The sequence below is a fragment of the Tetrao urogallus genome (assembly GCF_951394365.1).
Source record: "Tetrao urogallus genome assembly, chromosome: 3".
NCBI lineage: Eukaryota > Metazoa > Chordata > Aves > Galliformes > Phasianidae > Tetrao > Tetrao urogallus.
Genome location: NC_136815.1, coordinates 12,463,173 through 12,491,063, shown reverse-complemented (window position 1 = coordinate 12,491,063; position 27,891 = coordinate 12,463,173). Strand labels below are relative to the sequence as shown.

At 44.1% G+C, this 27,891-nt stretch overlaps 1 protein-coding gene across 1 annotated transcript in view; it reads right to left on the bottom strand.

Moving 5' to 3' along the window:
- Positions 1 to 23,892, bottom strand: part of SNTB1 (syntrophin beta 1) — a gene marked incomplete at both ends in the record, with an annotated part of 103,432 nt that extends 79,540 nt beyond the window's left edge. The window contains one exon of the mRNA XM_079533819.1: positions 23,367 to 23,892. Coding sequence (XP_079389945.1) covers positions 23,367 to 23,892 — 526 coding nt within the window. The remainder of the gene's footprint in view (positions 1 to 23,366) is intronic.
- Between the last annotated feature and the right edge of the window lie 3,999 nt (positions 23,893 to 27,891).

Genomic DNA, 27,891 nt, shown 5'->3' with positions numbered 1-27,891 from the left:
TTCTCTTTTTCTTCTCCTCTTCTATATACTACAACTAAAGTCCCTCCATAAGCCCTTCTGCAGTGTGTGACTATCATAATGCTGCAAAGCAAACCAGCACTGATAGCAAGCATGGACACTCAGGGACCTTTTATATTTAACCCTCCTTGTTCCAGGCCTGATAGTACCAGCATCTTCCAAGTCACTTCCTAACATATCCACAATGTTCCCCTTCACAAGGGTAGACCATTTTAATTTATATAAAAGCTGCTTTGTGATTTTTATCATGATTTAAATCCACACACAGGAAGCCTCCATTTAAATGTTTATCATGTTTGTATCCCATTTGCATTTTTCTTCTTCAAGTTATTACATAAAGAAAGTTATCTAACAGTGAGAATTGAATAATCACATTATATGGCATGCAAGTACTTACTGGGACATTACATCTGGTACATTTCATGGAATGGCCTGGGTTGAAAAGAACCACAATGATCATCTAGTTTTAACCCCCCTGCTATGTGCAGGGTCACCAGTCACTAGAACAGGCTGCCCAGAGCCAGAGCCACTTCTGTTTGTAAGAAGATAAACACAGGAAAAAACTGTCTAATTTCTCTTTTCTTTAATTAATGACTTGTGTTACTCTTTGGATGGGAATGAGGATTCAATTAGAAATGGAGAAGAAGGGTTTTATATAGTGCAGACATCCCAGATTTTACATGCTCTTAGCATCAGATTAATCTGATTAATGTACAGCTTTTAAGCCAGCAACCATCAACACTTCAAAAGTCTGAATTTACTTAAAACTTCTGCAAAAAGCATAAAATGCCATTTTCAGTGATTCTTATTTTAATTCCATGAGTTCCAAAAAAGCTCATTTAAAATAATTTACAGGACTAAAAAATATGATTACACAGACCAGCTTCATGCAACCAGCCTCAACAGACAGCTCACCTCTGCAAAGGCAACTCTGCTCCTCCTACTCCTGGCCATGTAGCTCTCCCTGCATCCCTCCAGTCAGATCAAGCAATTAAGTTTAAGGATTTAAGCCTTTCATAGCTGACCAAAATCCCTGGAAGCTGCTGGAGATGTCACCATTTCTCTGTGTGCCAGAGCATTGAAAACCATACTGTGTTCTCAACAACTGCGATCTGCCCAAGGAATCCACCTTGTCTCAAATCACTGTAACTCCATCCTTGTCACCCATGAAACTCAGACAAAGAGGGTGAAACTATGCTGTGCCATCCAATGAATTCAAAGGCAGTTTTGTTCCCTGTGTAATTTAGATACAGTGGCCTAATACAGTTAAAAGGACAAATATGCTGCCACATCAATGGGGAACGGGTCTGTGTCAAGATTTAAGGATTTGTTAAGAGACAGAGGAACAGAGCAGCAAAATTAAAGATAGAAGTAAATCAGAGAGATATGGAAGACTACTAAAACCCTTCCCACGTGCCTTTCACCATGGTCACTGAAATTATTCCACAACTGAAGTGAAAAAAATGTATTCTTTCTTGTGCAAGCAGGGCTGGCAGCAGTTCTTCAGAGGACAGATTCACTCCAGAATTCATTCACCAGCTCTTAACTCCCCTGTTCTGCCCAAGCCCCTCATATTGTAGCTCTTCAGGGAGATGGTATCTGCCTCCCAATCCGATGCTGGACAGAAAGACTTTTAAGGTTATTTTAAATCAATCTGGATGGCCATCAAGACAGTCCCATAAGGGATTACTGATGAGATTAACATGAGCTATTACAATTCAGTAAAGAAATCTAAGCATGTTAGTGGAAAAGGCTGTGAGAATATCAGCTCAGCATTCAGGGGCTGTAAAAGAGAGAAACACACTGATAATATGTTCGCAAATTCAGGACTGCATGCACTCTCAGTCACCCCATCTGAAAAAGGATTTAGAACAACAAGAAAAGACACTGAGAAGGATAAAGAGAATAAGTAAGTAAGAGAGTTCCAGGTTCCAGATGTCACAGGAGACTAAATGTACTACAGCATGACAAAAGAAACATGTTTGGTGATAGGTACAATGGAGAAAGCAATGAGTTTCCATCATTTCTCCTACTAGAGAACTATGAGCATGCTGTGACATTATCAGCTAGCTGGCTTAAAGAAAAAGGTCTTCCTCCACATAAGGCATTTACTTGTCACATGATACTTGTGTGTGATATCTGTCACAGACATAGTCTTGGGTATTCCTGGGTTTAAGAAAGGACTACAAATAAATTAATAGTGGTTGGTCCTTGGTGGTGATGAAAAGTGGTGGCTGGGTACAGTGCCTAGCTCCAGAGTACCCAAATGCAGTAGACACAAAGGGAACCAGCATCCTGTAACCTTATCCATATTGTTATGCTTTTCTCCCTGAATATCAGCTTACAAGCCAGCTATGTGCATCCCCAGGACTGCCCCCCAACTGCTGTCTCTCCTTAAGGACATGATGCCAAAGCAGGCAAAGCTGAAGGAGGAGGTTTCCCTTCCCATAAAGATCCACAATTTTGTGGTGGCCTGATCCAGCTGCCATGTTCTGGGTAGACACAGTGAGGTTTTCCTTCCTCCTGACTTCCATCCTTCATCTCCATATGGCAAAGCACCAAAGGCAGCCTGGCACATGGCACTCAATCCTCCTTCCTTGGCAAGCAGGAAGAAAAAGAGTTAACAGCAGAAGGGCATGGTGAGAGGAGAGCTCAGGAAGTGAAGGCTGGAAAGAAAGTGTAGACTTGCTGTGATAACTCGGGGAAACAGGATGTTGCAAGGAGGCCAAATGCCCACGCTGTTCCCATACCCTGATGCGATGTTGTCCAGATTCCTGCACCCCCATGAAGTTTGCCTTTATTTTTATCAAGTGCAAAAACTTCCCTGAGGCAACACTGTACTGACAAGTATGAGTTTTTCCACTGGAGACAGGCTGGCTGAGTAAGACCCAAGACTAATTTTCCCTTTGGTTCTCCCCTTTTTAGAGGTAACCTCATATCTCCACAATAACAAGATCAAGACAAAATACATCTCTGGTCTGTCTGCTGGGCTGGGTCAACAAAGCACTTCGCATCTCCCAGCAGCATTGAAAACTATTCAAATACAGAACATTTTTCCATTGGTCTGCCTTGCTACTACAAGTTCTGAAAAAGTAATGACAAAAGGAATCAAACCACAATTAATATTGTCTCAGCCATCATAAAGATGATTGAAATAACAACGCCCTTAGAAGCTTCACATAAAGATGGGCTACTTCCCCCCAAAAAACCTTTTCTTGAAATAATGAAGGAAGTTTATGAAAGTCCAACTATTCAAAACTTAATTCAGTTTATAAGCCACTCAAATAAGGAGTATCATAAGATCTTTTCATTAGAAGTTTAGAACACTATAACTGCTGTGGAATTAAGAGTGTCACATTCCCAACAGTACATTAGAAGGCCACAAGTGAAAAAAATCCACAAAATCCTAATCACCAGCTGAGGCAAAGAGGACTTAGTTCTTTTGCATCCAGTGAAAATCTTACTTGTGTCCCAGCCATACAAATGAAAACAAAAAACTTTTCAAAATGTATGCATAAAAATCTAAATCTAGGCATTGTTACGTTTGCATATTTCTAGTAAGAATGCAATTGCCCAAACGTTTTTTTTTTTTTCTTCTGAAGCTTCATCAAAAGAAACCCAAAGTCAATGAAAAAAAAAAAAGTGAGTAAGATGGTAACGGGCTGATGGTTGGACTTGATGATCTCAGAGTTCTTTTTCAACCACACTGATTCTATAAAATCCTTTCTACTTTATTAAACATAGAAGATTTTGAATTATGTTACAACACCTGGTAGAGATTTGAGAAAACATTTTTACTCTCTTTTTTTCCACAGTCTTATATTTTCTAAGGACACAACAAAAAATAATTTGTAGAACAAATGAAGTTTGCTAGTACTCATCGTATGAAAGATCCCATTGAACTGAGTCATAATATTTGCTTCCTTGAAATTTAAGAAGGAATCATTTCATTACTAAATTCCAGTGGATGCAAAGATTTGCTAGAAGAGCTTTTGCAAAGTTCATTTTTAATTGTATTTTCCACAAGAGAACTTTAGTGTGCTTTACTGCCATGATGCCGTGTCAGGTCAGAGAGGGAGACAAAAAAATATGAACAGTGGTTCATGAAGACATGAAGGCAGAGAGAAAAGGAAAACGGCACCAGTAGGCCCCTCTCACAAATGGAGGGCTTCCTTCAGAGAATACTTCACATAAGCAGACAGACCAAATGAAGAAAACGCTGTGCTGGTCTCATTGCACACCACCAAATTTAGCAGGCACTGACCTCATATTTTGCAAATAACATATTCTGGTTCCCTTTTTTTTTTCTATAGTGTTGCCTGTTCCCCCATCTCTATACATTGGTTTGTGAAGCCAAAGTCTCCGATCAAGCATCAGATTAAGAGAACACACGTTAGAAAAGCATCCTTTACTTCTGCATTTGAGCAAAGCTGACATCTCACACACATAATACCAATCAACTGAAAGTGTTTACAGGGCAGATCTGCTTCCCTCAGGCTATCAGTATCTGCAATGGATTCTTTACTAACTACAAACCAGAACAGGATGAATTGCAGGTATTTAAACAGCCAAACTAATTACTGAAACATAACTACTTCCTTTGAAGCTTTAGTGGATGATAGCAATTTCCATTTATCTAATTTATGTGTCAACTGGAAACAATTGTGAAACTCAGCATTTCATGGAAACTAAGAATAGTATTTTCAAGCACAAAATATCAGAAGAGAAGCGAAGGTCGCTATCCTCACCACTGTGCTAGTGCAATTGCCTCAGCATCGTGCAGGTCCTCTGGATTAGATGGAGAAGACTCCTCATCTCTACTAGCCTCCCCCCTCTGCCCTGTGCAAAACAGCTACACTCCAAAGCTCTGAATTTCTAATAGCTCTATTCTTTCTGAGGAGATCAGAAATGTGTAGCTGAGACCAGGGTTTGTCCCCATCACTAAAACTCATTGGGAAGTTTCTGTAAATAATGCTCAAAGTTTCCATGTCAAGAATGGCTTTGCCAGAGAGCTGCTCTTGCTCCAGCAAAGTGCACAGAATAAAAGTCAGCCCAATTGGCTTTGCAAGGTACAAATTCAGGTAAGCAAAGATTTGTACCAAATACTGGTCCCTACGCATCACGACCAGAGATACTTTAAAGAAGAGGGGGGAAGAAAAAAAAGAAAGGTAAAGGCAAACTTTAAAGGAGAAGGAGGGATGACAAGTAATCGTAAGGTGTAGAGAAACTAACTTTTGGATGTATGAGAAAGAGCTTGGAAGAGCAACTACAGAAATATGTGTAGAGGAAAACTGAAAGACTTGATAACATGTACAAAAGGTGAAAGGAAAAAAAAGTTCCTATGAGTTCATCAAGCACAATTACACAGTTCAGTCCCTTGTCTTTGCCCCGTACCATACTCTCTTTCACAAATGCACCAGCACCATCCCATTGTAACCCTGAACAAAAGGGAGAAGAAGTGAGGGGAAAGAGAGGAGAAGAACACAGTATTTACACTTTATTGCTCAGTAAAGTAAACTGTGACACAGTGCCACCATTCACCTGCTCCGTATCCAGGTGTCCCTGAAGGTTTTCTGATTCTGAAAGGGGCTGATGCAGTTCAGCCCCCTTATGCATGGGAAGTTTTTGAGCATGTTTCTCACAAACCATAAAAATGCAGTGTGGAAGGGAACACATGAGGTGTCTCAGTTTGTCCCATTCACCTGCACCAGGAGCTGGTGGTGAAATGCCACTCGAACTGTTGCCAGCAAGGCATTCCGCAGTCTCGCTATTCTGGTACTCTTAAGTCACTTCTGTTTTAGATGACCAAGATAAAAGAATTAGTCAGTGATGCTTCAGACACACAATTCCTATTTCTCATTCTTTTCCAGAATTTAAAATGTTACCATGCTAATATATTCCAATTAAAGGGAAAGAAAAAAAAATCCCACACAACAAAACAAAGTATTAGTAAGTATGCTTCCTCCCTCCAAAAGCGATGGGTTCAGTGACTTATCACAAGCTACACATTCACACTGCAGGCTGAAGACATTTAGCCTGCAGTTGTAGTAACTCCAGCAATAAAGCAGGATTAAGAAATGGTTGTCCAGCCTCCCAGATCTATCTGTGAAAGAAGTTTGCCACCTCCCTGGCTGTGCTTTTGCCACTATCTTGAGGGAGAAAAAACAAAAAGGATCACATAAACTGGTGCAATTCACTAACTGACTACAAACTGACAGAGCAGAAGGAGAGGAGCAGGAGCCAGCAAAGGGACCCAAAGAGAAGCTCAGGTAGGGAACCTTTTGTTCACCCTGTTGATGAAAACATACTCCTCTGCAGGTGCATGAACCAACTGCCTGCTTGACTGCAAAAGCTCTGGAATTCATGGAAGGGACAGGTTGGGAATGCATGGCCTGCTACAGACAAGAGTGCAGTAGCCCCAAATTATTGTTGGTTTAACTCTCTATATCAGACCCCGTTCAAACACCTGGCATTCTGAGTAGGACTGCAAGATTAATTAATAACTTGGACAAGAGGAAAATGTTGGTAAAGGTGCAAAGAACTAGCTTGTAGGTTGGAGTCACTTAAAAAATAAGAAGGAAGAAGACAAACAACTGAAAAGAACTGATAAGAAGCAGCTGAAAAGAATGCATTTGGTACTAACAGGATAGGGACAAAATTTATTTTTTTTAATGTTAAAATATATTAGAGCATTTGGAAAGGTTTCAGAGAAAACTCATCAAACAGCTATCGCTCTGTAAAACGGGTAGGAAAGTCAATGTAATTAAATGGCCTCGAGGCAGAGCAAATAAGAACTGGCCAGGTTAGCAGAAAACAAGTCATCTAGATCTAAGATATATGCACTCCTTACAAGAATCACGAGTCCACTTTTCCACTGCTCAGTATGCACCAAATTTAGAGTGCTCAGGAACATAGTGAATTTAAGGCTTCTGAGACGTGTCTGTGCATGGCTAGTAAGCACAGCAACTAAGGGCTTATTACTATATATACTCATTTGTGATTAAAATGCATTTGTTTCCCAAGCAAGGTGTACACGGATAAAACTGCTGATCTTCAGATTACCTTCTCCCTTAATCCAGATCAGCATTTCAACATGCCAGTTCCAGTCTCAACCATGTCAATGCTTAGCTTCTGGGCACAAGATTGATCTGTCCCTTTCCTTGTCCAGGGTAGCCGGGGATCTAGACGTCTGGCTTTTGCCCTTCTCTTCATGCCTTCTGCTGGCAAATCAAGCCAACCTGTGCTTAGGACAGACACTTCTAACCTCTGCAGAATTTCCCACTCCCACACACAATCCAGGAGACATCCCGTATGAAAGATTTACATCAATCCTTTTTGCAGCAAGACACATAAAACCAGGGATATGCAGAATATATTCTGGGCCCAGATTTCATCCGCTGCATGTTGGCAATGACAAGACAAGCCTCAGTATGATGAGTGCAATTTCACAATAGCTTTACACAGACGTGGAACTCGAGTTGTCCCCTAAAAAGGACCTGAAGTGACTCAAGCTTCCCTTGACCCTGTTGCCATGCATGCAAACCAGCTTGGAGACCTGGCCCAAGAAAAGCAATTGTGAAAGCTGAGCCGTGGGGGCAGGAATGAGCCACCAAGGCCAGGAGGAGGGCAGGAAAGTCCCTCTCAGCTCAGGCTGGAATTTCACAGTTTCATCACGGAAGCCAGCTCATCTTCCTGGGTCCCTCCTCCAGCCTCAGCACTTCTGCCTTGTGCTGGAGTCCACTACTCCCTTTTGCCAGCTTATGAGCCTGTCCTGTGGACTCCAGCTCTGAAACAAAAACAAGCACTAGAGATGACATCTTTCTTGGAGCATTCCTTTAACCCACATCATTTTAAAAAAATCTGCTTCTGGCATGGCATTGCATGCAGTGAAATTAGGGCAGCTATGAAGACGTGCACTGCAACACAGGGATGGGTTATTCTTATGCAAGCATTTTGGCCAAGACCAACACATAACGCAATTACATGCTAATATTCTCCAACAGCATGTATGCCTCTCTATATTACTTTCAGCAAAGATACACAGCATTTTCTGCTCTGGAGACTGCATTCTGCTCTGCACAAATTCTTTGTTTCCCTCAAAATTCCAGTCTGGAGATGTAACTAAATGAGAACTGAGAAACAAAGAACAGGTTACAAAGAAAAAGCTTCAAAAACGTTACAGAGGTCTGTGTCATCTGTCATTAATCACCTAAACGATGAAGCTGGAAGTCCATCCAGTCTCCCTGTAGCTGGTGAGGAAGTAGAGTGGCATCTCCTGAGCACTTCTCCCATTTCCTTCTTTGCTGCCCATCCTGAGAGCAGGGATGCTCAGCCTAGCCTAAATGCCTAATGTGAACACCTTCAAGAAAGGCAAAAAGAAAAGAAAGATCAGATGTACCTTTCTCTGCATATTAATTTCTAATGCTGAGGATTAGAAATTAAGATTGTAGGGATGGCAGAGGTAACTACAAAATCAGTAAAAAAGCACAGTGTAAAGCCAGCAAAAGAAAGTACTCAAAGACACATGCAATTGTTTTATTTTAAAAGTCATTAAAAAAAAAAGAAAGAAAAAAAAAAAAAAAAAAGATTTATTCTTCCAGCCAAAATCCCAAATCAGTTTCATGATGTTCCTTTAGGAAAAAAGACCAATCCCACACGTAATCCCTCAAAATAGTCAAATGCCTTTTTACAGCTTGATGGGAGCCTAGATTAAAATTTCATTTTGTATAGCCTCTAGCTTTGCCTTCCTGTTAAAGCGCACTCCCTGTTAGCATGTTGCAAAATTATTCAAGAACTTCAAAAATTTAGGAGGTAAACAGCTCTTTTCTGCACTGAGTCCTAAAACAATGATATCCCCATCACCGTTCCTTACCAAAAACGAATCTCTTAATATGACAGCTGCTTATAGCAAATTCAGTTCTCCCTGGAAAGTCAGCCTGGGACTTTCTAGACAGACTGCTGGGGCTCTGCCCCTAAATGAAGAACACACCGGGACTTTGTACCTCACCATTTTATTTCCCCTCTGTTGTACCCTCTACAGCACAGAAGTCAAAAACTATGACCCAGAAGCCAACATGACATCTAACCAGGCCTCAAAAGAGGTCTTACCTGGCTTTGTTTGCTGAAGCCCAGCCCACAGGCACAGAGAAGCAGCAAAGGAACATTCTGTAACAAGTGAATTAGAGGAAAACATGAAGAATGGGCTTTGAATGAAGAGTGGACTGGCCAGGAAACACTGCATGCTTTGTTACAGATAGCTTAGGGCCAGTTAATCTCAGTAGCTGGTACCAAGCTGAGGGGCAAGGATAGGCAGTGCCAGGTGACGCAGAGCTGCTGAGCAGTGCTCTGAATGGCAATGGCTTTTGAATGTCCTCTCTTCTTCTCATGAGGAATTCAGGTAAAGGTATAACAAACCATAGTAGCAACGCTGCCAAAGCCCCAAAACATCTTGATTCTCAGTTGGTGAAGGTAGGAAATGCTGCAAACTACACCACGTTTGATAAAAATTGTGCATTAAGAACAAGAATAGAAAACCACCATGGGAAGCTCTTTGAGCAGTTTTGTGACACAGCTGAAATCCTCTATGGCCGATGTTAAACTTGGTCAAATAAAGCCCAACTGTTCAGCTGCCTGCTGGATGGCTGGTTTTAGCATTGACACAGAGAAGGCACTTGTCTCGCACTCGCTGACAGACAAGCCACAAACAGCCGGTGGCTCTGGGTCAGACCCCCTTTTGCCCATTCCCTTGGAAAGAAGAGTGGTGTTTGTGCTCAGGACACAAAGCCCACTCTGTTGCAGACTTGGCTGTGGGCCTCCTGCCTGGCTCCGGCCACTGGCTGTGTGCCTCCTGCCTGGCTCCGGCCACTGGCTGTGTACAGAATGGAGCTGAAGGGGGAAAAATGGGGAAAATGCAAGAGACATTCCACCTCCCCAGTAACTGCCCATATAAAGCATAATCATTTTTATATGTTCTGCTTTGAGAGCACTTATACGAAGTGTTCATCAAAATCTCAAACATGTAAACTGGAGTTTAATTGTTAGATTTGACGCTACCACTCTTTAAAAAGAAATTAAGCAGCCCTACATTTTTTCCAGTGGAAAACAGTACGATCTGCAGAACAGTACTTCCCTCTTTGGCTACTGTACCATTTACTTGCTTGTTTTGGTGTGGCTTATGTTCAGAAGAAAGAATGCTAATAAAAATGTTCACACTTCTTCTTTTCACCTTGAACTCTGGCAGGCTGAACAGCAAGCAACTTTATTTGGCTTAATCAGCACTCATGTGCCAACAGTACAGGAATACAAAACCATGGGCCCTCCTCTTGCCTAGCCTTACCCAATCTTAGCTTCAGTGAAAACAGCTCAGACATTTGGTCTTTGCAAAGATCGTCTGAATCAAAGTGGTTATAGGACTGGGGCACTACAGAGAGAGGGGCACACTGCAGCCATGGTGCACAGACCACAGGATGGGGACACAGCATTCTGGCTGTCCTCACCCCCAACCTCCCCAGTCCAGCCTCAGGAGTGGAATATTTGTATCTCTGGCTCTTGTACAATCTTTATTCACCGACTGAGGAGGTGGCAAACTCCTCTGACACCATGACTCATGCAAGTCCTCAGCAGGGCTATTCAGAGGGGTCAGCATCATTGTATCTCAGGTCCAAGCAGAGTAGCAAAGAGCCAAGGCCTCAGGGCAGTGTTGTTCAAGAATCTTAGGAATCAGGCACCTACTATTTCTTACCTTTTGCTTATAAATGAAATAATGTTCAAAAAGCACTGCAGACCTGTGTCTCACTTCTCTGAATTGGTTACTATACTTCAACTGGGCTCTTTTCATGTAATAGTGCAAGAGCCTTTGCTAGGCTCTTCCAAAGCAATCATTACAGGTTTAAAATTTGGAGTTAATTTCAACTCGCTTTATTTTCTAATGATGCCTGTATTTAAAAAAAGAAAAAAAATCCAAGGTAATTGGGTTGCATTCCAGGGAAGGAGACCTCAGGGTTCCTGAGCTAACCCACACCTTCAAGACCACAGACACAAAACACAGCACGCTGTAGTTTATGTGATGTCAGTTACTTTACCACTTCTGTCACCTTTCAATCACTCTTTAAACTGCAGTTGCAATTTTGCATATCTTCTGAGATAAAGAAAACCATCAGGAGCCTGCCTGGACACAGCCCTTAGCCCAGCAGGAATCTGTCAGTGTTCAGGTACATCGAGCAGCCAGCAAGCTAACATTTTCTTTATGCAATTACTAGTCTGCAGATAGAACAACTGCAGATTTTCCTGCATAATCAGGCTGATAAACATCAAACTTTTACAGCTGCTGCCTCATATCCTAAATGATGCCATTGGAAGCCAGAAAGAAGGTGAATGATGTCCAGAAAAATCAGCATTATGATGTAAGGACAGGAAAAAGACACTCAGAAAGGTTCAAGGCTTGGTGCACACTACATCCCAGAGTACTGTTTAATCAACTATTATTACACAAAGTGACTGCAGCAGGCGGGTCTGTTTCACAACACTTTCATTCATTGGGTTTTGTGGAGCAGGGTGGGAGGAAGAACCACCTTTTTTGTGGACAGGCAGTGGAGGAGCAGCGTGGAGCACGGCTCACTAGGCCTGGGAAGGCCGCACCATTGCACATGGCCTCGCCTGAACCACTTGCGAGCACCTCTTTTAGCTACACAAAAAGCATACTTATAGTCAAGACTATATTTACATTCTCACAGAACAATTAACTTAATCTGAATAGCATTAACAACAAGCAAATTCTTCACTGCATATGAACAAATGCACATACAACATACAAACAAGCTCATGATGTATGCTGCATGTGTATATACAATTACAGCTTGTGCCCGTGCAATACTGGTGATTCAGCTAACAGTCTGCAACAAGGCTAGGTCAGCTCTGGAGCTAAACAGCTAGATTTAAAGGCATTCTTTAACCAGCACCAGGCAAACAAACAGAAACAAAAGAAAGAGAAAATAAACAAAATAATGCATCTCACATTCCCCCCCAGAGTTCATTTCTCATCATTTAAGTTCTCATTAACACTTCTTCATTCATTCACACACCCATTCATACGCAGCTCCACACTTCCTTCAGCAGAACAAAAGCTAAAAAGATGGTGTACCTGCAGTGAAAGTCTAATTTAATTTACAATTGCATTAAAATATTATTAAAGTTACATCTGGAATAGCTATTTTAGGCTACTTTTAGAGACTTGAAAGGTTTCTTCCTCTTCATTTCCCTCTGTACTCAAGGTTTCTACTGTGAGCTTCACAGAAATAAAGCAGCACACCCTCATAACTATGAGTAATTGAAAAGATCAAACATAAATGCATTACAGGAATTTATGTAATACATCACTTGTGATTTCTCCACTAGAAGACTACCTGTCTTGGCTCATACCAAATATAAAGCCTTATCCTCTTTCTACAGTGTGTGTATTGATAGAAAAGGAAGAGAACAAAGTGACTTAGGAGAATAGTGTATCTAAATACTGCACTGAATCATTCAAAACTTTTTAGTCAAAAATTTCCTTTTGATAAAAATGACACGGTTGCAGAGATTTTCCTGCATGGTTGCAGGAGAAAAATATACGTTGGTAACCTTCTGCTCCTCTGCTCAGAAAATTCTAGTTTGAAAAGTTTTTAATAACAAATTCACATTAACCTTTTGAAAGCAAATTGTTTTCTTTTTAAATATAAAATGCCATTTCAAGTCAAACCATCATATAGATTCCTGCAGAAACTAACATATTCTTTTCAAAACAACACTCCTTTCTGTCCCTCAAAAATGAAAAGGTATTTGTTCCTCAGTACTTTTAAAGAGTGTGAACCTTGAAACCCTTCTAAGATTTTAATACTATTTATGCACATATTCAGAACACCCTGGCAGCATCTGAATGAAAGCTAACATATTTAACACTAACATTTCAATGTATGCTTGGCAGAAAACTTCAATATATATGTAGAATAAGATCAACATACTGTGGTCCTAGCATAGCAGTCCTTACACAAGCAAATCCCAAAATCAATTTAAGTTTATTTTTATAGGGTGAAATTTATAATATGCCTAGATGCACTATTTATTTCCTCAAGGCTTCACAGACAAAGTGCTGCTCTTTTCCTACTCTATCCCACATGTTTATTAAAATAGATATAACACAGTAAAAGGAAAACATAAAACTGACAGAGGATCATTTTCAGTTCCAGGGATATTTTATAAGCCATCTCTCAAAACTTCAATTTATGGCTTTCCTTAATGGAGCCTTTCAGGGTTGATTTTAATGCTTTAAGTGGAAATTCCACCAGTTCGTTACTGCAGTGTTTTCTTTATAACCTGCCCTCATAGATCACATACATCTGGTTTATTTGTACAGACAGCCACTCAATGAATTGAATGGGAACTTCTTTAAACTAGCTGCTTTCACTTGCGTTCTTCCTGAATTAAAACGTTGTTTTCTTTTATTGCCTTTTTGGCTGGACACTTATCCAGCATTCCACAAATATAAAGACTGAAGTTATTCTAAGCTTTTTTTAACCTTTTTAAAGGCAGGAATACAGATTTCCTTCCCAAGGCTAGACAAGAGCCCTGTCTATAAGCATCTTGGCAGCAGCCTGCAACTCGACAGCTATTGCTGCAAAGAGAAGGGCACTGAACACCCTCAGAGGCAGCATCTGTAGCACCAAGAAGTTTGTTTGAAGATTTCTGTGCTGCTCCTGTCTCTCCCCACCAGCTTGCTCAGGACTTCCTCGGCTGTCTGAAGAATTTGAGTTACGTGAATACTTTGACAGGTTGTTTAGCTGCATCTAATTTCTAAATGGGTTTAATTTAGACAAATCATAGTAATAACACCTGGAGCTCTTCAAAAAGAGCTTGCTGTCATCATCTGATTCTTTCCAGCTCGAAGCTCGCATCCTTTCCCTTTCACTAACTGTATCTTTCTCAGTTTGTTAAATGGACCTTGCAACCAGCCATTTTCACCCCCTGCTGTGAAACAGGCTTTCCAATCATGCACTACGTGCAGCACAGTCAGGACAGCCTGCCATGCCATTCTCACACCTTAGAGACCCAACAGATAACTGGAGTATTACATCAGCTCTTCCAGCCACTGCAAAATCCCGGCAGCCTAAGGAGGGTATAGCCACACTGGCCTCAATTGCATACAATCACACGACCATAGAACCATAGAACAGCCCAAATTGGAAGGAAGCCACAAGCACCACCGAGTCTAACTCCTTGAGTCCAGACATGACTATCTAAAAATTAGATATATGTCTGACAGCAGTGCCCAAACACTCTTTGAACGCCATCAGCTTGAAGCCGTGACCACTGCCCTGGGGAGCCTGTTCCAGTGCCAGAACACCCTCTGAAGAATCTTTTCCTAACACCTATGTGACACTTCCCTAATGTCATTCTCACCTGAGGAACAGCACCTGCCTCTTCACTCTGCTTGTGAAGAAGCAAACCAAGTGACTTCAGAGACACTGCATACTTTGTGACCTCTGTACCCCTCACCAACTTGATAGCTCTCCTCTGTTATAAGGGCTGCTCTGAAAGTAATGTCTCACATCTGACTGTGTTGGCCCCCAGCGTTAGAGGCAGATGGTGGTGATATGGCAGTACAGGTTGAACCTTCCCACCAGTATTATTCTGCTACATGTTGTTGCTGTGTGACAGCAGCAGAGGGGCAGTCTGACAGAATAGTGCCTGACATGGAAGTGTACATGAAGCAAACATGTATCACTGAATTCTTCCATGTGGAAAAAATTACACCCATTGACATTCATTGACACTTACTGAATGTTTATGGAGATCAAATAGTGGATGTGAGCACTGTGAGGCAGTGGTGGTGAGTTTCAGCAGCGGCAACAGCACAGTGGTCACCTCTGATGGTGCATGAGCACAGCATGCAGGCTCTTGTTCATTGCTGGCAAAAATGGTGGTGACTATGTTGAAAAACAATATTTTGCAGCTGAGAATTTGCTCTATCAAACAGTATTGTTGTGCTCTTTGTACCCACTGTAGTTTCCATGGAAATAAAAGGAGGCATTATTTTCAAAGCAATTTATGAACATTGTACAGTGCATGCATAGATCCATATGTGTATTACACATAACCCTACAAGAATTCTGCTCATTCTCTTAAGACACCTCTCTCCATCCCAGCCGTGCCTTGCTGATAGATGTCATGTAGCAGGATAGTCTTCCACTGCATAATAGAGGACAAAGAGGCAAAAAAGGGGCAGGGAGATACTATGCTCTTTAGAAAGTAATGGTAATTTAGAAATTTTTCTTTTTATTCCAGAGTATCCTCAACAAACTGCAAAGGCATAGGGAGAATTAAAAAAAAAAACAAAAAAAACCCGACAATTTAAGCAGCGAACACTGAAGGCAAATCCTACTCATCTCATTCCTGGAAAATACTCCTGAACATCCAATAATTAAATCCCTCCTTTGGCTTTAAGTCAGTGACAGAAGGCTCCTGCTGGCTCCTGCCAGCACCTGCCAGCAAGAGTAAGACCAACAGGAATCTGCCTGCTAGGAGGGCAACCGCGTTGTGTGCCATCTCCCTGTCAGCTTCACCAAGGGCTCAGCCCTCCTGCCAGGCAGTTTTGAACTGACTAAATCCTAAACTCTGGGATAAACAGATAAACTCTTACTGTCTGAGCTAAAACTATTAGCTTATAAGCAGCCTCGTAAGCCACACGCTGGATAATACTAAAACACTCCAGCATCTTCACACTCATACAGCTCTTTCTCCCCTCACAGAACTTGAGCCAAAGCACAAGTGTCAGAATAGTATTAAGTCATCCTGGAAATAGAAATTACTGAAATAACTCTTGTCAGACAACAGTGGAGATACACTGTTTCTATGGTATATCTTTCAATACCCTCTCACAACTACTCGATTATGTTAAAAGCCAAAACTGTTATTATATTGCCAGAATACACCTATGGCAAACAGCATAAACTGTAAGTAACGGCTGTACTTCCCTGTAAGAATACAGGAAGCCAACAAATAGTCACATGAGGTCATATTATCTGTTGGAAGAAATCAGCCAAGTTGTGCCTACTTTGCTAGAAGAGAATTTGTATCCCAATATTTGTCTTTTTTATTTATTTAGTTTTCTAATTTGTATTTCAGAAATGACGTTTGTTACTTTCTGACACTAGGAAAAAGGATACTGCCTCTCAGATACTTATGCCATAGCACTAATTTCACTACTTTTCCCTAAATCATGCCATTAAAATGAACAGAAGCTATCCACACGCACGTTACTCACATGTATGATGCCTGGAGCGGATCCACTGCTCCAATACATCTGAAGATTTCAACCAAAACATCCTTGAACAGCGAGGAAATAAACATCACTGAAGCCCTATTTTCAATGGCTTTTAGAGCTGTGCCAACAAGCATGACTTCCAGCAGTTCAGCAAAAAGCTGCATAACATTTTTAGAAGGAGTGTGCTGTATGTTAATCATTTCTAATCAGAGACAGTTTCTCCACATCTACCGTTCTGGCTCATTTCCTTACAATTAGGAACTCCATTTTCCCCAATTGCTACAATACAGATGTGCTACTTTGGCAGTGACCTACTGAGTCATGCCCTTAGCATGCGCACAGTGAGAGCCATAACCAGTTCAGCAGTTCATGTTCTAGACAGACAAAATTAAAGCCAGACCACAACAGAAGTGTACAGCAGCAGCAGTCAGAAATTCATGTCTGCCGAATAGTTATTCAGAAATTATGTCCTTCCATTTACTTTAGATGCAGGAGCAAACCTAACCCAACAGCAAGGCAGCAACTAGAGGTGAAGGAATTGAAAGGACTATTCACAGTTGATTAAATCTTTTTGTAAGTTTGATAACTTACGTTCTGGAAGAAAATACACTTTGGTAGCTGAGTGCACTGCTCCAACTCCACCTTTTCCCAACTGCTCCTTCAAGCAGAGCTAGCAAACAGACTTTTGTGCCCTACTTCATTACTCAGCTGAATGCCTTAATTGCAGTGAATTCACTTTCTTAAAAAAGTGCCAGGCATAGAGGGCAAGGGACATGTCATCTAACTTTCAAAGCATGGAGACCAAGCATCATACAACAGTTTTCTTGATCCTGCAAAATAGTAACTGACAGCAGTCTATTTAAGAGCATGTGGTGATGCACTGGAACAGGCTGCTCAAGGAGGTTGTGGATGCCCCATCCCTGGAGGAATTCAAGGCCAGGCTGGATGTGGCTCTGGGTAGCCTGGTCTGCTGGTTGGAGACCCTGCACATAGCAGGGGAGTTGAAACTAGATGATCTTTGTGGTCCTTTTCAACCCAGGCCATTCTATGATTCTGTGAAGAAGGCTCACACACCACTTCCAATGTGTAGCACATGTGACATGCAGCACTTTCCAACCTCTACATCCTTTGTAGTTTCTCACAAACTTCCATAGACCAAATTAAACATCACCACTAATGTGTTTGACCCTCTCCTTGCACTGATGCTCCTCAAGACATATACTGAACCCTGCCATTCCCTGACATTTCCTCCTATCCCCACAACATGCTTTGTGCCCTTAAAAAACAGGCAGCTTATTCCTGCTACTCTAGCTGTATCCTATCCACCACAACTCTGTGTTTCTCCAGGTACCTTTAAAAACAGATGTGCTGGTAAAGACCCTTTGCCCAGACACAGCTTATGCTGACAGCAGGTTTTTTTTCTGTTCAGCATAGTTCAAAGTTTGGAGTGGTAACATAACCAAGCAAAAAGAGCAAAGCTCATTTCACACCAGCTAGCGCTGCTGTGTTGAGAGCAACAGGGAGGCTGGGAGGTAGTTAGAGATGAATCTGACTCCCCTCCACGCACCATATCCAGGCCAGTAGCACAGTGTTAAGTAGGCTACTCACAAACCCTTTTGCAGCCTGTAATGTGATAATGCAACTTAAAGACTTTCCACGTCCCCATAAATCATAGCTACCATGCGTTCTTCACCACCTATTTTTCTGAAATGCCTGAAGAATTATTTCAGACTTGAAAAGTTAGTCTCCTGTATATTACCAGGACACCTATGTTCCCATTGCATTTTCTTTGTTTATGTTTGTTATTGCTCTCTTGAACTACTGTTTCCTCCAATTTCCCTTCTACTGAAGTAGCTGTACCATTCTAACAAGTAGCCATGGAAACATAATTTTGCAGAATAAAGTGTAAAATAATCCTATGATCAGAAATCCAAATTAGAAGAATCAAATGGAAATAATCTGTTCTTAAATCACAGAACTAAGTGACCACTGGAACAGATACAGAATAGATAAACTTCCCAATGCTTATGAATTCTGATACGCACAAATCAATGTTATAATTAAAATCCAATTTACAGATAAGTTACTAGTAGGAGATACTTCACACCATGTATTATAAAACAGTGAGATTAAGAAATTAAAATATAAATATATATTCCAAACCTGTATCTGAAAAACAGTCAGCCTGTTGGGATCAGCACCTGTCATCATGCTGCAGAGTATGCTATGCAAAACTCCACAGCAATGGAACCTCCATTGGGCTGTCCCAAAGGCAAACTCTGATCTGAATTATGGGGATGCATGTGGAGTGGGTGCTTCCCATCCAAATCGGCTTGGACAGGGACAGGACAGCATGATTCACGGTCGCCCACCATCATCTATGTTTCTGGGAGGCTGAAAATGACCTCCAGCGAAAAATCGTTCCATGGCAAAATTAAGGAGCAAACACTCTTCAACTAACTATAGCGAAAGCTTTTGCCTTTTAATTTCATTCTGTCCAACAGTTTAAAGATTCTTTACAGCATACAAAGTTTTCAGTTTAATTTTCCACAAAGGAATCACTGCTAGGATTTTAGGAATGCTTTTTGTTTTTTTCTTTCCTTGCGATGCTTAACGGGTACCTGGGCTCTGTATGTGCAATTGAATCCCGAATCCCCTGACGTATTTAATCTTCTAAGCATCCTTAGAGGAAACAGTACTAAGCTCTAAAAAGACTGATTCCCAAGCTGCAGAGTGCAGGGAGAACCTTGCCCCCAGCCCAAATAAATCCACAGCTGCCTTATTTTCTTTACAGTAACTGAGAAAGAGGACTTAAAGCAGATTTACTGCAAAGAGGATGTACTGATTCTTATCTGTGAAAGGTGATACAGACTGTCTGGACTGCTAAATTAGCTTGTAATCTAATCTAATCAATGGAAGACACATCAAGTGCTCCCACTCAAGCTTCCCCATCAGCTGTAGGCAGCCGAGGCAATCCAAACTGAGATTTGCAGAGACGGCTCAGACCTGCTGTTGTTGAGAATGAGATTACCTCTTCCTTTACCTTTCAATTTCACTGGTCTACGAAACATGATATGACCTCTAAGTACAAAGCACTTCCCTAACTGCATCTTTGCTGGAACAACAACATCAAAAAAAAAACCACAAAGTTTTCTCCATACATTTACTGGAACTGCAAGAAGTAACTATGCATATGATTTGCAGTCATTGAGATTTACAGCCCTGATTGCAGTGAGCAGCTCTGTGAGGTGGGCATTTCCTAAGTGCCCTGCGCCTCATTTTCCCTGTGTACTTGCAAGGGACACATTTTCTTGGATAAATAATGTACTTTAACTCCCCTAAATCTCCTGCTGCCAGGAGATTTTCATGAAAGAAACATGAAATTATAGATAAAGTAGACAAACACAGCTAACATGCTGCCCATGCCTATTTTGCACTGTGTCAACACACAAGTCATTTAGGCTATTGGAATCGCTTCGTTTCAACCACAAAACATTTCCGAAGGGAGAACTGCTACAATTCTTACAGAAATACTGCTTGGAAAACAGCATGTGTTACTGCAACGCAGAGCATACCATGCCTGTTCTGCCTTAAAGCTGTGGATTACCTCCCAAAGGGCTGTAAAAGGTAACTATGGTCTACTGCCCATATGCTGGAATTCAGTATGCTGGTGGCTGTGGCTCTGTGGGAAATTTCTGCAAACCAAGACTGCAAGAGCCTCATCTCAAGGGAACTGTAGCCACTACCTTGCAATTATATTTGTTTAATTGAGAATTGCTTAAAACTAGTGAAAAGCTCTGCAACATCAGTAAGATTCTCCTTCTCCTGCTGCATACCTGCCACCACCACCATCAAAACCATGTTTGCATACTTTCAATGAGTTAGGAAGTAATACCATCTACAAAATACATCCTGAAACCACCTAGCAAAAAAACACATCTTTTTTTTTACTCCACATCCAAATACATCATGAAGGCCATGGGGATCCCATCTGACATTAGCACAGGTTATATTGATTTATAATTTTTTTTTCACAAAACAGATTGAGAATTTAAGTAAAGCACAACCTGCTTGGTTCCCAAGCATGCCAAGGGACTGCTCTCAACTAGGATGCTTTGATTAAAAAAAACACCTTTTGCATTTGAGAATCACTTGAGTGAAACATGCTTCGTACAACATAAGAGGGGATGCTTGATTTTCCAAAGTGCTTATTTAAGAAGACCCAATTTAACAGAACCGTAGGGAAATCATATGTTTAAACAGAAGCTGCTGTGATAATTTAAGCTGCCTTCCATGCCTGCAAACAACATCCAGCGTACAAGAAGGCTGCCTGGTCTCTCATGTAGAAAAATTCTTTATGCTCCTGAATGCTACATACATCTCTCACGGACTGAACATCCGAAATCACAGCTGGGGCTGCGTGAGCTGCCCTATCCCTTCTCTGCACCTGGGCTGTGCTGGGAGGCCAGCAGGAAATTAAACCCTGGGGATAGAAGAGGTCCATCCCTGCAGATGAGGGGAAAGCAGCGTTTCTTAGATCAGAACTTCATCCTCATCCACCACCTCCTGAACTTTCTGCCTCACAGCTCCTCCTATGGCAGTGCATTATTTCTCTTCCACTTACCAAGTCCTACCTGCCTTCCTCCTACTGTAAGAAGGATCGATGCAGCAAAAAGGACACGCATATTATCACCACACACCACCCTGTCACCAACCCCAGTGCCAGCCCTGCCTCTCCCCCAAGGGACTGCTGAGGGATTTCTGCTCCCGTCCCCCCCACAGGAATGCGAGAGAGGACAGTTTAGTGCTGAGCTGGTAAATGCCTCATTTCACTGAGCAAGCAGTTTTAGAAGGACGCAGAGCCGTGACATCGGGTGCACTGAGCCACGCTGACCACAGCCTCTGAACTGACCACTTCGGCGTGCACACAACCCAGAAACACTTTCCTGGAGCTCACAACACCTGGAGTAACACCACAGCCTCCCCCTTGCACCCTGAGATCCATCCCCCGTGCTTAGCACCTTGCCATGCCTTTTGAATTGCTTAGAGCCAAATTCAGCTTTTCTACTCTGCAAGGCACAAGCCTCTGAATCTCCTTGAAAATGTGCATGTTATGTGTTGGTATCATACAGTAGTAGTGCCCTGCTAACCAGAGCAACAGTCCAGAGGGGAACTGTGTAGGGATTCATCTTGGCCCCAGCTCAGAGTTGTCCCTTCTAATGCACAGCTTTCCAAGAAGCCAGGAAGCAGCACATTCCTCTTGTCTGGGAGGTAAGGAAAAGCAATGCTCTTCCCCTTCTGTACTTCAAAGAGGAAAAAAAATCTTCTGGCTATTCCTTCCCTTTGTAGTAAAAAGACCATTTTAGACTGTGCTACCGGAAAAAGTCTCTAAGTGGGAAATTGAATCTTGGGGAATTGTTCCAAAATGCTGGTTTACACAAGTCACTCAGGCAGAAGTTCACAGAATCCCAAGTTGGACGGGACCCCCATGGATCACTGAGTCTAACTCCAGCTGCACAGAGCAGCACCTCCAGGGGACACGGCGGGGACAATCCTGCATTTGGATACTGTGCTAAAACAGCAGAAGAAAACCAAGACAAGTACTGCTTTCAGTGTTGGGAGTATTTTATACATCTAAAGGGAGGACTACTGAAAGAGACCCTCAATTTACAACTTACAAATTCCATTGCGGGAATACCCACTGAAGCACATCAGCCTACACCTCCATGGGGCAAAGAAATGGCAAGAAAACAGCTGCAGTGACCAATGGAGCAGAGAGAAGGAGTCCCTGCTCAAACAGCTTCAAGTGTGCTCCTACCAGAAACAACGAGTTTTTTAGCAGGCTTCTGCAGCAGCCAGGTGCTGTTTCCACAGGCAGCGTGCTGTGCGCTCCTCGTTAGATCGTACCGCAGGTCAGCTGCTGCTACACCCCGGGAGCCCCGCACTGTGCAAACAAACCAGTGGCACAATTCCGACGTCACCACTCCATTCAGACCTCGGCGAGTTTACATTAGGACTTCACAGGAATCTTTGCATGCAGTTAGTGGGGAGGAAACGCGGTTTGGTCATAGGAGCACGGGGCACGCGGTGGCTCTCTGCTTCTTAAAGCCTTGCAGCAATCTCCCCACGGGTTTCACTGCAGTGTGGATGGCACTGAGCAGTTTCTCAGCAGCCACAACCATAGATTAAATTGTCTCACCTTCGCCACCTTTACTGCACAGAACCACTTCTTAAGGCTTTTCCCATAACTTTGTGCCACAGTCGGTTGTTTGCAGCTGATGCTCCTGCGTATCCCTGAACTGGCAGCAGAACTTCCTCTGCTTCTTATTACAGAGAAGAGACATGTGAACTGTGCTCAAAGGGTACCTACAGTGCTCTCAAGACACAGATGTAAGGGCATCAGGGCTTGAAGGAAGGCACAGGGATGGCACAGTAGCACACAAAAAATGCCAATGACCTGTGGTTAAGTGAACTTCTGGGCTAATGTACAACACTTTATCAAACATGCACCAAGGGCACTGCTGAAGCTGTTCATTCTCTCAGGTCCAGCAGTCACACAAATCCCAGACAGAACACAAAGACTGCACGTCCATGAACACCTCTCTCCTTATAAGCATGGTGTCCCGGGGAGTGATTCTGCCTCTGCTCAGCGTTCGCCAACAGTTGTCTCGTTTCACAGACAACTCCCATACAACACTGAGCACCATACTCCAGACTCAGTTTCTAAAGCTGCTTCTTACCAAACTCATCCACTCCCAGAAACGAAACATTTGCGGGGATGGTTTATGTGTCAGGAGGCACTACCAACTTCCTCTGAGCCCACTCCCCACGCCGAGGCCCGGCTCAGCCGCCGACCCCAGAAAGGGCTCCGCATCGCGGCCGGAGTCGGGGCTCCGCCGTCCGATGTGCGACCAAACCGCGGAGCCCCGTCAACAGCGCGGTGCCATCCGTGGGGCTCCGTCTCCGCGCCATCGGGGCTCCCTACCGGGAGGGCACCCGGAGCGAGGCGCACGGAGGCGTCCCGCATCCCCCTCCGCCGGCAGCCCCGTACCTTCCAGCAGCACCTCCTTGCCGGCCCGCTTGAGCGCCTGCACCGCCTCGTCGTGGGTGGCATCCCGCAGGTCGGTGCCGTTGACGGCCAGGATGGCATCGCCCACGTAGAGGGCCTGGGTCTGGTCGGCCGCCAGCCCCTTGAAGATCTTACTGATGAGGATGGGCATCTTGTTCTCCTTGCCTCCCTTAATGCTGATGCCCAGCCCGCCCAGCTCCTGCTTCAGCACCTTCACGCAGCGCTTCTTGTTGGAGACGGCCTCGGGCACCTGCTCGGGGGGGTCGGTGAAGGCGGTGCGCACCGCCGAGCCCCCGCCGCCGCCCTCGGCCCCGCGGCACGCCGCCCCATCGCCTCCCAGCCCGTTGTGGGCCGCGCCGTCGGGGCGCTCCTCTCCGCTCAGCACCAGTGCCTCGCCGCCCAAGTTGGCCAGCACTTTGTGCCAGCGCTCCCGCACCAAAACTTCCAGCCAGCCGCTGCGCTGCGCCCGGCCGCCCCCGCCGCCGCCGCCCGCCGCCGCTACCGCCATCTTAGGAGCATGCTGGAAGCGCCGAGTGACGGCACCACCGGCACGGCACGGCTCGGATCGGCGCGGCGACACCGGACTTCAGCCGGGGGCGGTGAGCTCCCGGCGCGGCGGGGTGGGGCGAAGCGCCGCGGCCGCCCCCCCGGGGCCGTGCCTGGGCGGGCGCACCTGGCGGCACCGCCCGCGAAGCGGCTGCGCGCCTCCGTGCGGGCGAGTGTGCGGCTGGGGGTCCGGGAGGAGGGGGTGGGTGCTCCGTGCTCCCGGCTCCGCCGGATGGGCAGCGCAGGGCGAGCGGCAGACTCTCCGCGTCCCGCTGTCGCCGTCCGAAGGCGCGATTTGGGCTGAAAGCTGCCGAGCGCGGGGCGGTGGCTCCCGGCTTGTGAGGAACAGAAGCGTGCGTTATCGTATGACTTTGTGCTCGTGAGCTCTTCGACTTAAGCGCGTTTACCACCGAAGGAATCCACTGAGAGCAGTGGTGTCAGCCCTCCCACCTATCCGTCTTTTGCGCCTCTCTTGTGTAGTAGTGAGGGGAAAGAAAACAGTGGGAGAGAGGAGGGTATAGTGCTGTCGGCAGGGAAGCTTTGGCAAACAATACAAGTTTGTTTTTCTCAGATGCTTCTCATAAATAAACGGATTAACACAAACAGTTGGTACAGAGACTACTTTAGTTGTGCAATCAAACTTGCTTCACTGCTTTAGAGAATGAAGATGGTAAATGATTTTCATGAACCCTTTAGCAAATTTTTAAACTTTGTCCTTTGTTTACTAAGTTTTAAGCCCCGTGAAGTGCATGTGTCCCATTCTGCAGTCTTTCCCATGCTCTCCCTCCTCCTAGGATGCAGTCTGGTGCCTGATGTGGAGCCTGAGTCCCCAGCTCAGGTGTAAAGGAGAACCAGAAATGTCACCCTAGCAGTTTTGAGGCGTCATCAACCAAACTGGGTTTGCTGCTCTGAAGCAAGGCACTCTGCAGCCACCAAGACCACCTCAGTTTCCCCTCCATCCAGGCTGGCTCCAGATCTTCATCAGCTGGGCTGAAAACTACAGCAATTCAGGAGCACTTGGCATATGCCAACTGAGAGAGGTAATGGCCTCAAGTTGCACAAAGAGAGGTTCAGATTGAATATTCAGAAAAATTTCTTCTCGGCAAGAGTGCTGAGGCATTGGCACAGGTTGCCCAGGGAGATGCTGGAGTCACTTTTCCTGAAGGTGTTGAAGAAACGTGGCACTGAGGGACATGGTTTAGTATGCATGGTGGTGATGGGCTGATAGTTGGCCTAGATCATTTTAGTGATCTTTTCCAACCATAATGATTCTATGATTCTACACAGGAGCACTCCTTCGTGGGGGAAGAGGTTACACGAAATGCATTCCCTTCCCTCCAACAGGCAGCAGACAGAGACCTCAGCCCTCATGACCAGCCTCACCCAGGCTGCCCAGGTGCCTCCTCCCCATAGGAATGCAAAACTGCACCCAGGGAGAGCTAACCCCCAGGGGCTGGGTTATCCGAGGATAGGGGGTGGGCGGAGTAAGAGCAGCGTGAGGAGAGGTGTCTTCACTTCTCATGTTAATTAATGCAAGGTGAGAAACTATAATTAAGTTTACACAGCTGTGAATCCAGAGTGAGAAGAAACATGTCCTGCTGAACCTGAACAGAGCATCCAGAGCAGACTGGGCACATGCTTTTTGCCTTGCTACCTAACTTAGGTACAGTGCCCTGTTGGGTTTTTTTTGTCCAGTGACCAGGCCAAGCTATCAAATCAGGCACTTCTGTTTCTCAAGGGATTAGCTCTAAGCCATTTTTTTCATATATTTCCTTTATGAATTACTAAAGAACCGGGGCTGCTACTAATGGAAATGTGTCAAAAAGTATTTTTTAAGTAATTTCATAAAATCTACCATAAGCAAAAGAGTCTAATAGGTTTTTTGTCCTGTTATAAGAAGATAATACAGAAGGGAAAGGAAATGTTTAGCACCTCACCAATGTTTTTCAGCACACTGTGTGCTTCACTCTGCTTTCTGAGGGTGTCTGGTTGTCCTGGGGGGTTCCTGCATACTGACAAATGCTTGTCTGTGGCTGAGAGCCCTGCCAGCATCAACTGTTTTCATTTCCCATTCCAGCAGAAGTAAATAGTACAATTTTCCAGGGCTAGCCTCCTATACATGCGTCCCTGATATCAAAGAGGCTTTATGGCGGTGTTCATTAGCTCTTTCTCCTTGTCCACCTTGGAGCTGTAAGAGAACACACATGCCATTTGAATCTTGGAAAGAAAAGCTAGGAGATAGTGTATAGGATGCTAAGGTACATGCCCAAGGCAGACAGTCCCCAGGTTCTCTCCCAGCCTTGGGACAGCAGGATTGGTAGCTGATGTATTGCTTCTCTCTCCTGGGATGTGCAGGCTCCAAGTTGTCCTGGTGTATCCAAGTCTTTTTGAGCCCCAAGAACACTTTCTGGCTGTGAACTAAGCTAGGAGGAAGAAAAGATGCCCTGAGACTTCTCTCTTGGCACCCCAGCTGACATTACACACCTGCAAGAATGGGTCCTGGAATACAGGATCATGCAGCAAGACCAGGAACACAGAATAACAGGAACAGTATTTGGTCAGGTGTGCAGCTGTTGAATGCAGGTTTGTAGAGAGAGAAACCTGTTAGTGTAAGCCCAACTGTAGCCTCTAGTAGTTTTCAGGGCATGGATGAGTGCAGACTGTCAATTTCAACTTCCCCCAATGACCAAATGTCTGACATAACCTGTGAATGCCCACCTTGCAGTCACAGTGTGTGGTGCAGTTGTGTGCCCAAGCAAGGGGAATGGGCTTGTAGTCTAGTCCATGCTTGCATTCAGGAAGAAAAAATACAGGAAAAGCAACAAAAAAATGGTTGTGAGCATGGTGCTAAGCATGTTCTTCAGGCTCAGCTTTCAACAGAGGGACATGCTGGAGTCTGCCTGATCTTAGTGTTTTCTCCTCCTTTTTTCAGGCAGAGGTCAGCATTCACATCTTATGTAAATAAATTGGCCTTCTGACAGCAAAAACACTGCAAGACCACGTATACAGGCTCACTGATCAGACAGCAGTGCAAGGAATGCAGCTGCCAGGCAGAGAAGGTGAAGACATGAAGATTATTTCTATAGTTGGGACTATCTGTGCTACTCTATAGTAGAGGTAATAATCCAAGAACTTTGGAAAGATACTCAAATCCATCTACAACTGCAGTTCTTCATTTTCCATTGCCAGTGTTGCAGCAATCACTCAAAGCGAGCTCATCTCAAATTCCTTTAGATTGGAAACAGGGTTGTGATCCTTGAACATGTCAGATGACAGAGGTTAGGCCAAATTAGGTCTGGATAATGACATTCCCATCTTGTTGCCCTGACACCAACCAGCTCAGCAGATGGATCTGGATGGGAAGGAAGTCCAGTGTTGGAAGTCCAGTGCTGGAAACCTGACTAGTAATGAGAGCTGGAAGGGAGTCCATTTCCTCCAGTGATTCTAAACATCGCAGCAGCCAAGTTTAAGTAAGTCTGAGGAACGTGCCTGGACTAACCCTATGCATTCCTCCATTGCAGCCCCTCCTATGCATAAGCATGCTGGGATGCAGCAGAACAGGCTCCAGCCTTGGTGCAGTGTCCCCATCTCATGGGGGGGACGTCTTTCACTTGGCTGGTGTCATACCATCTCTGGAGGCATTCAAGGCCAGGCTCCTGGGCAACCCTGCCCATGGCAGGAGGATTGAATTAGATGATATTTAAGATTCCTTCCAACATAAGCCATTTTTTTGATTTTATGACTCTATGATACACTGCAAAAGGCATTGCTGGTGGGGGTCTGAAAACCTGCTTAATCCCTTTGGAGAATTCACCCTATCCTCAGCACTGAGAGAATCTATTGGCTTTAAAGTCAGCATTCAGGAGTCATTGCTCACTGTTGCTGGCAGGGTAATGGAGATGTCAAGAATGCCTGAAGATCTTCATAATCTGGAGGCTGCATTGTGCATTATTTTTGAAAC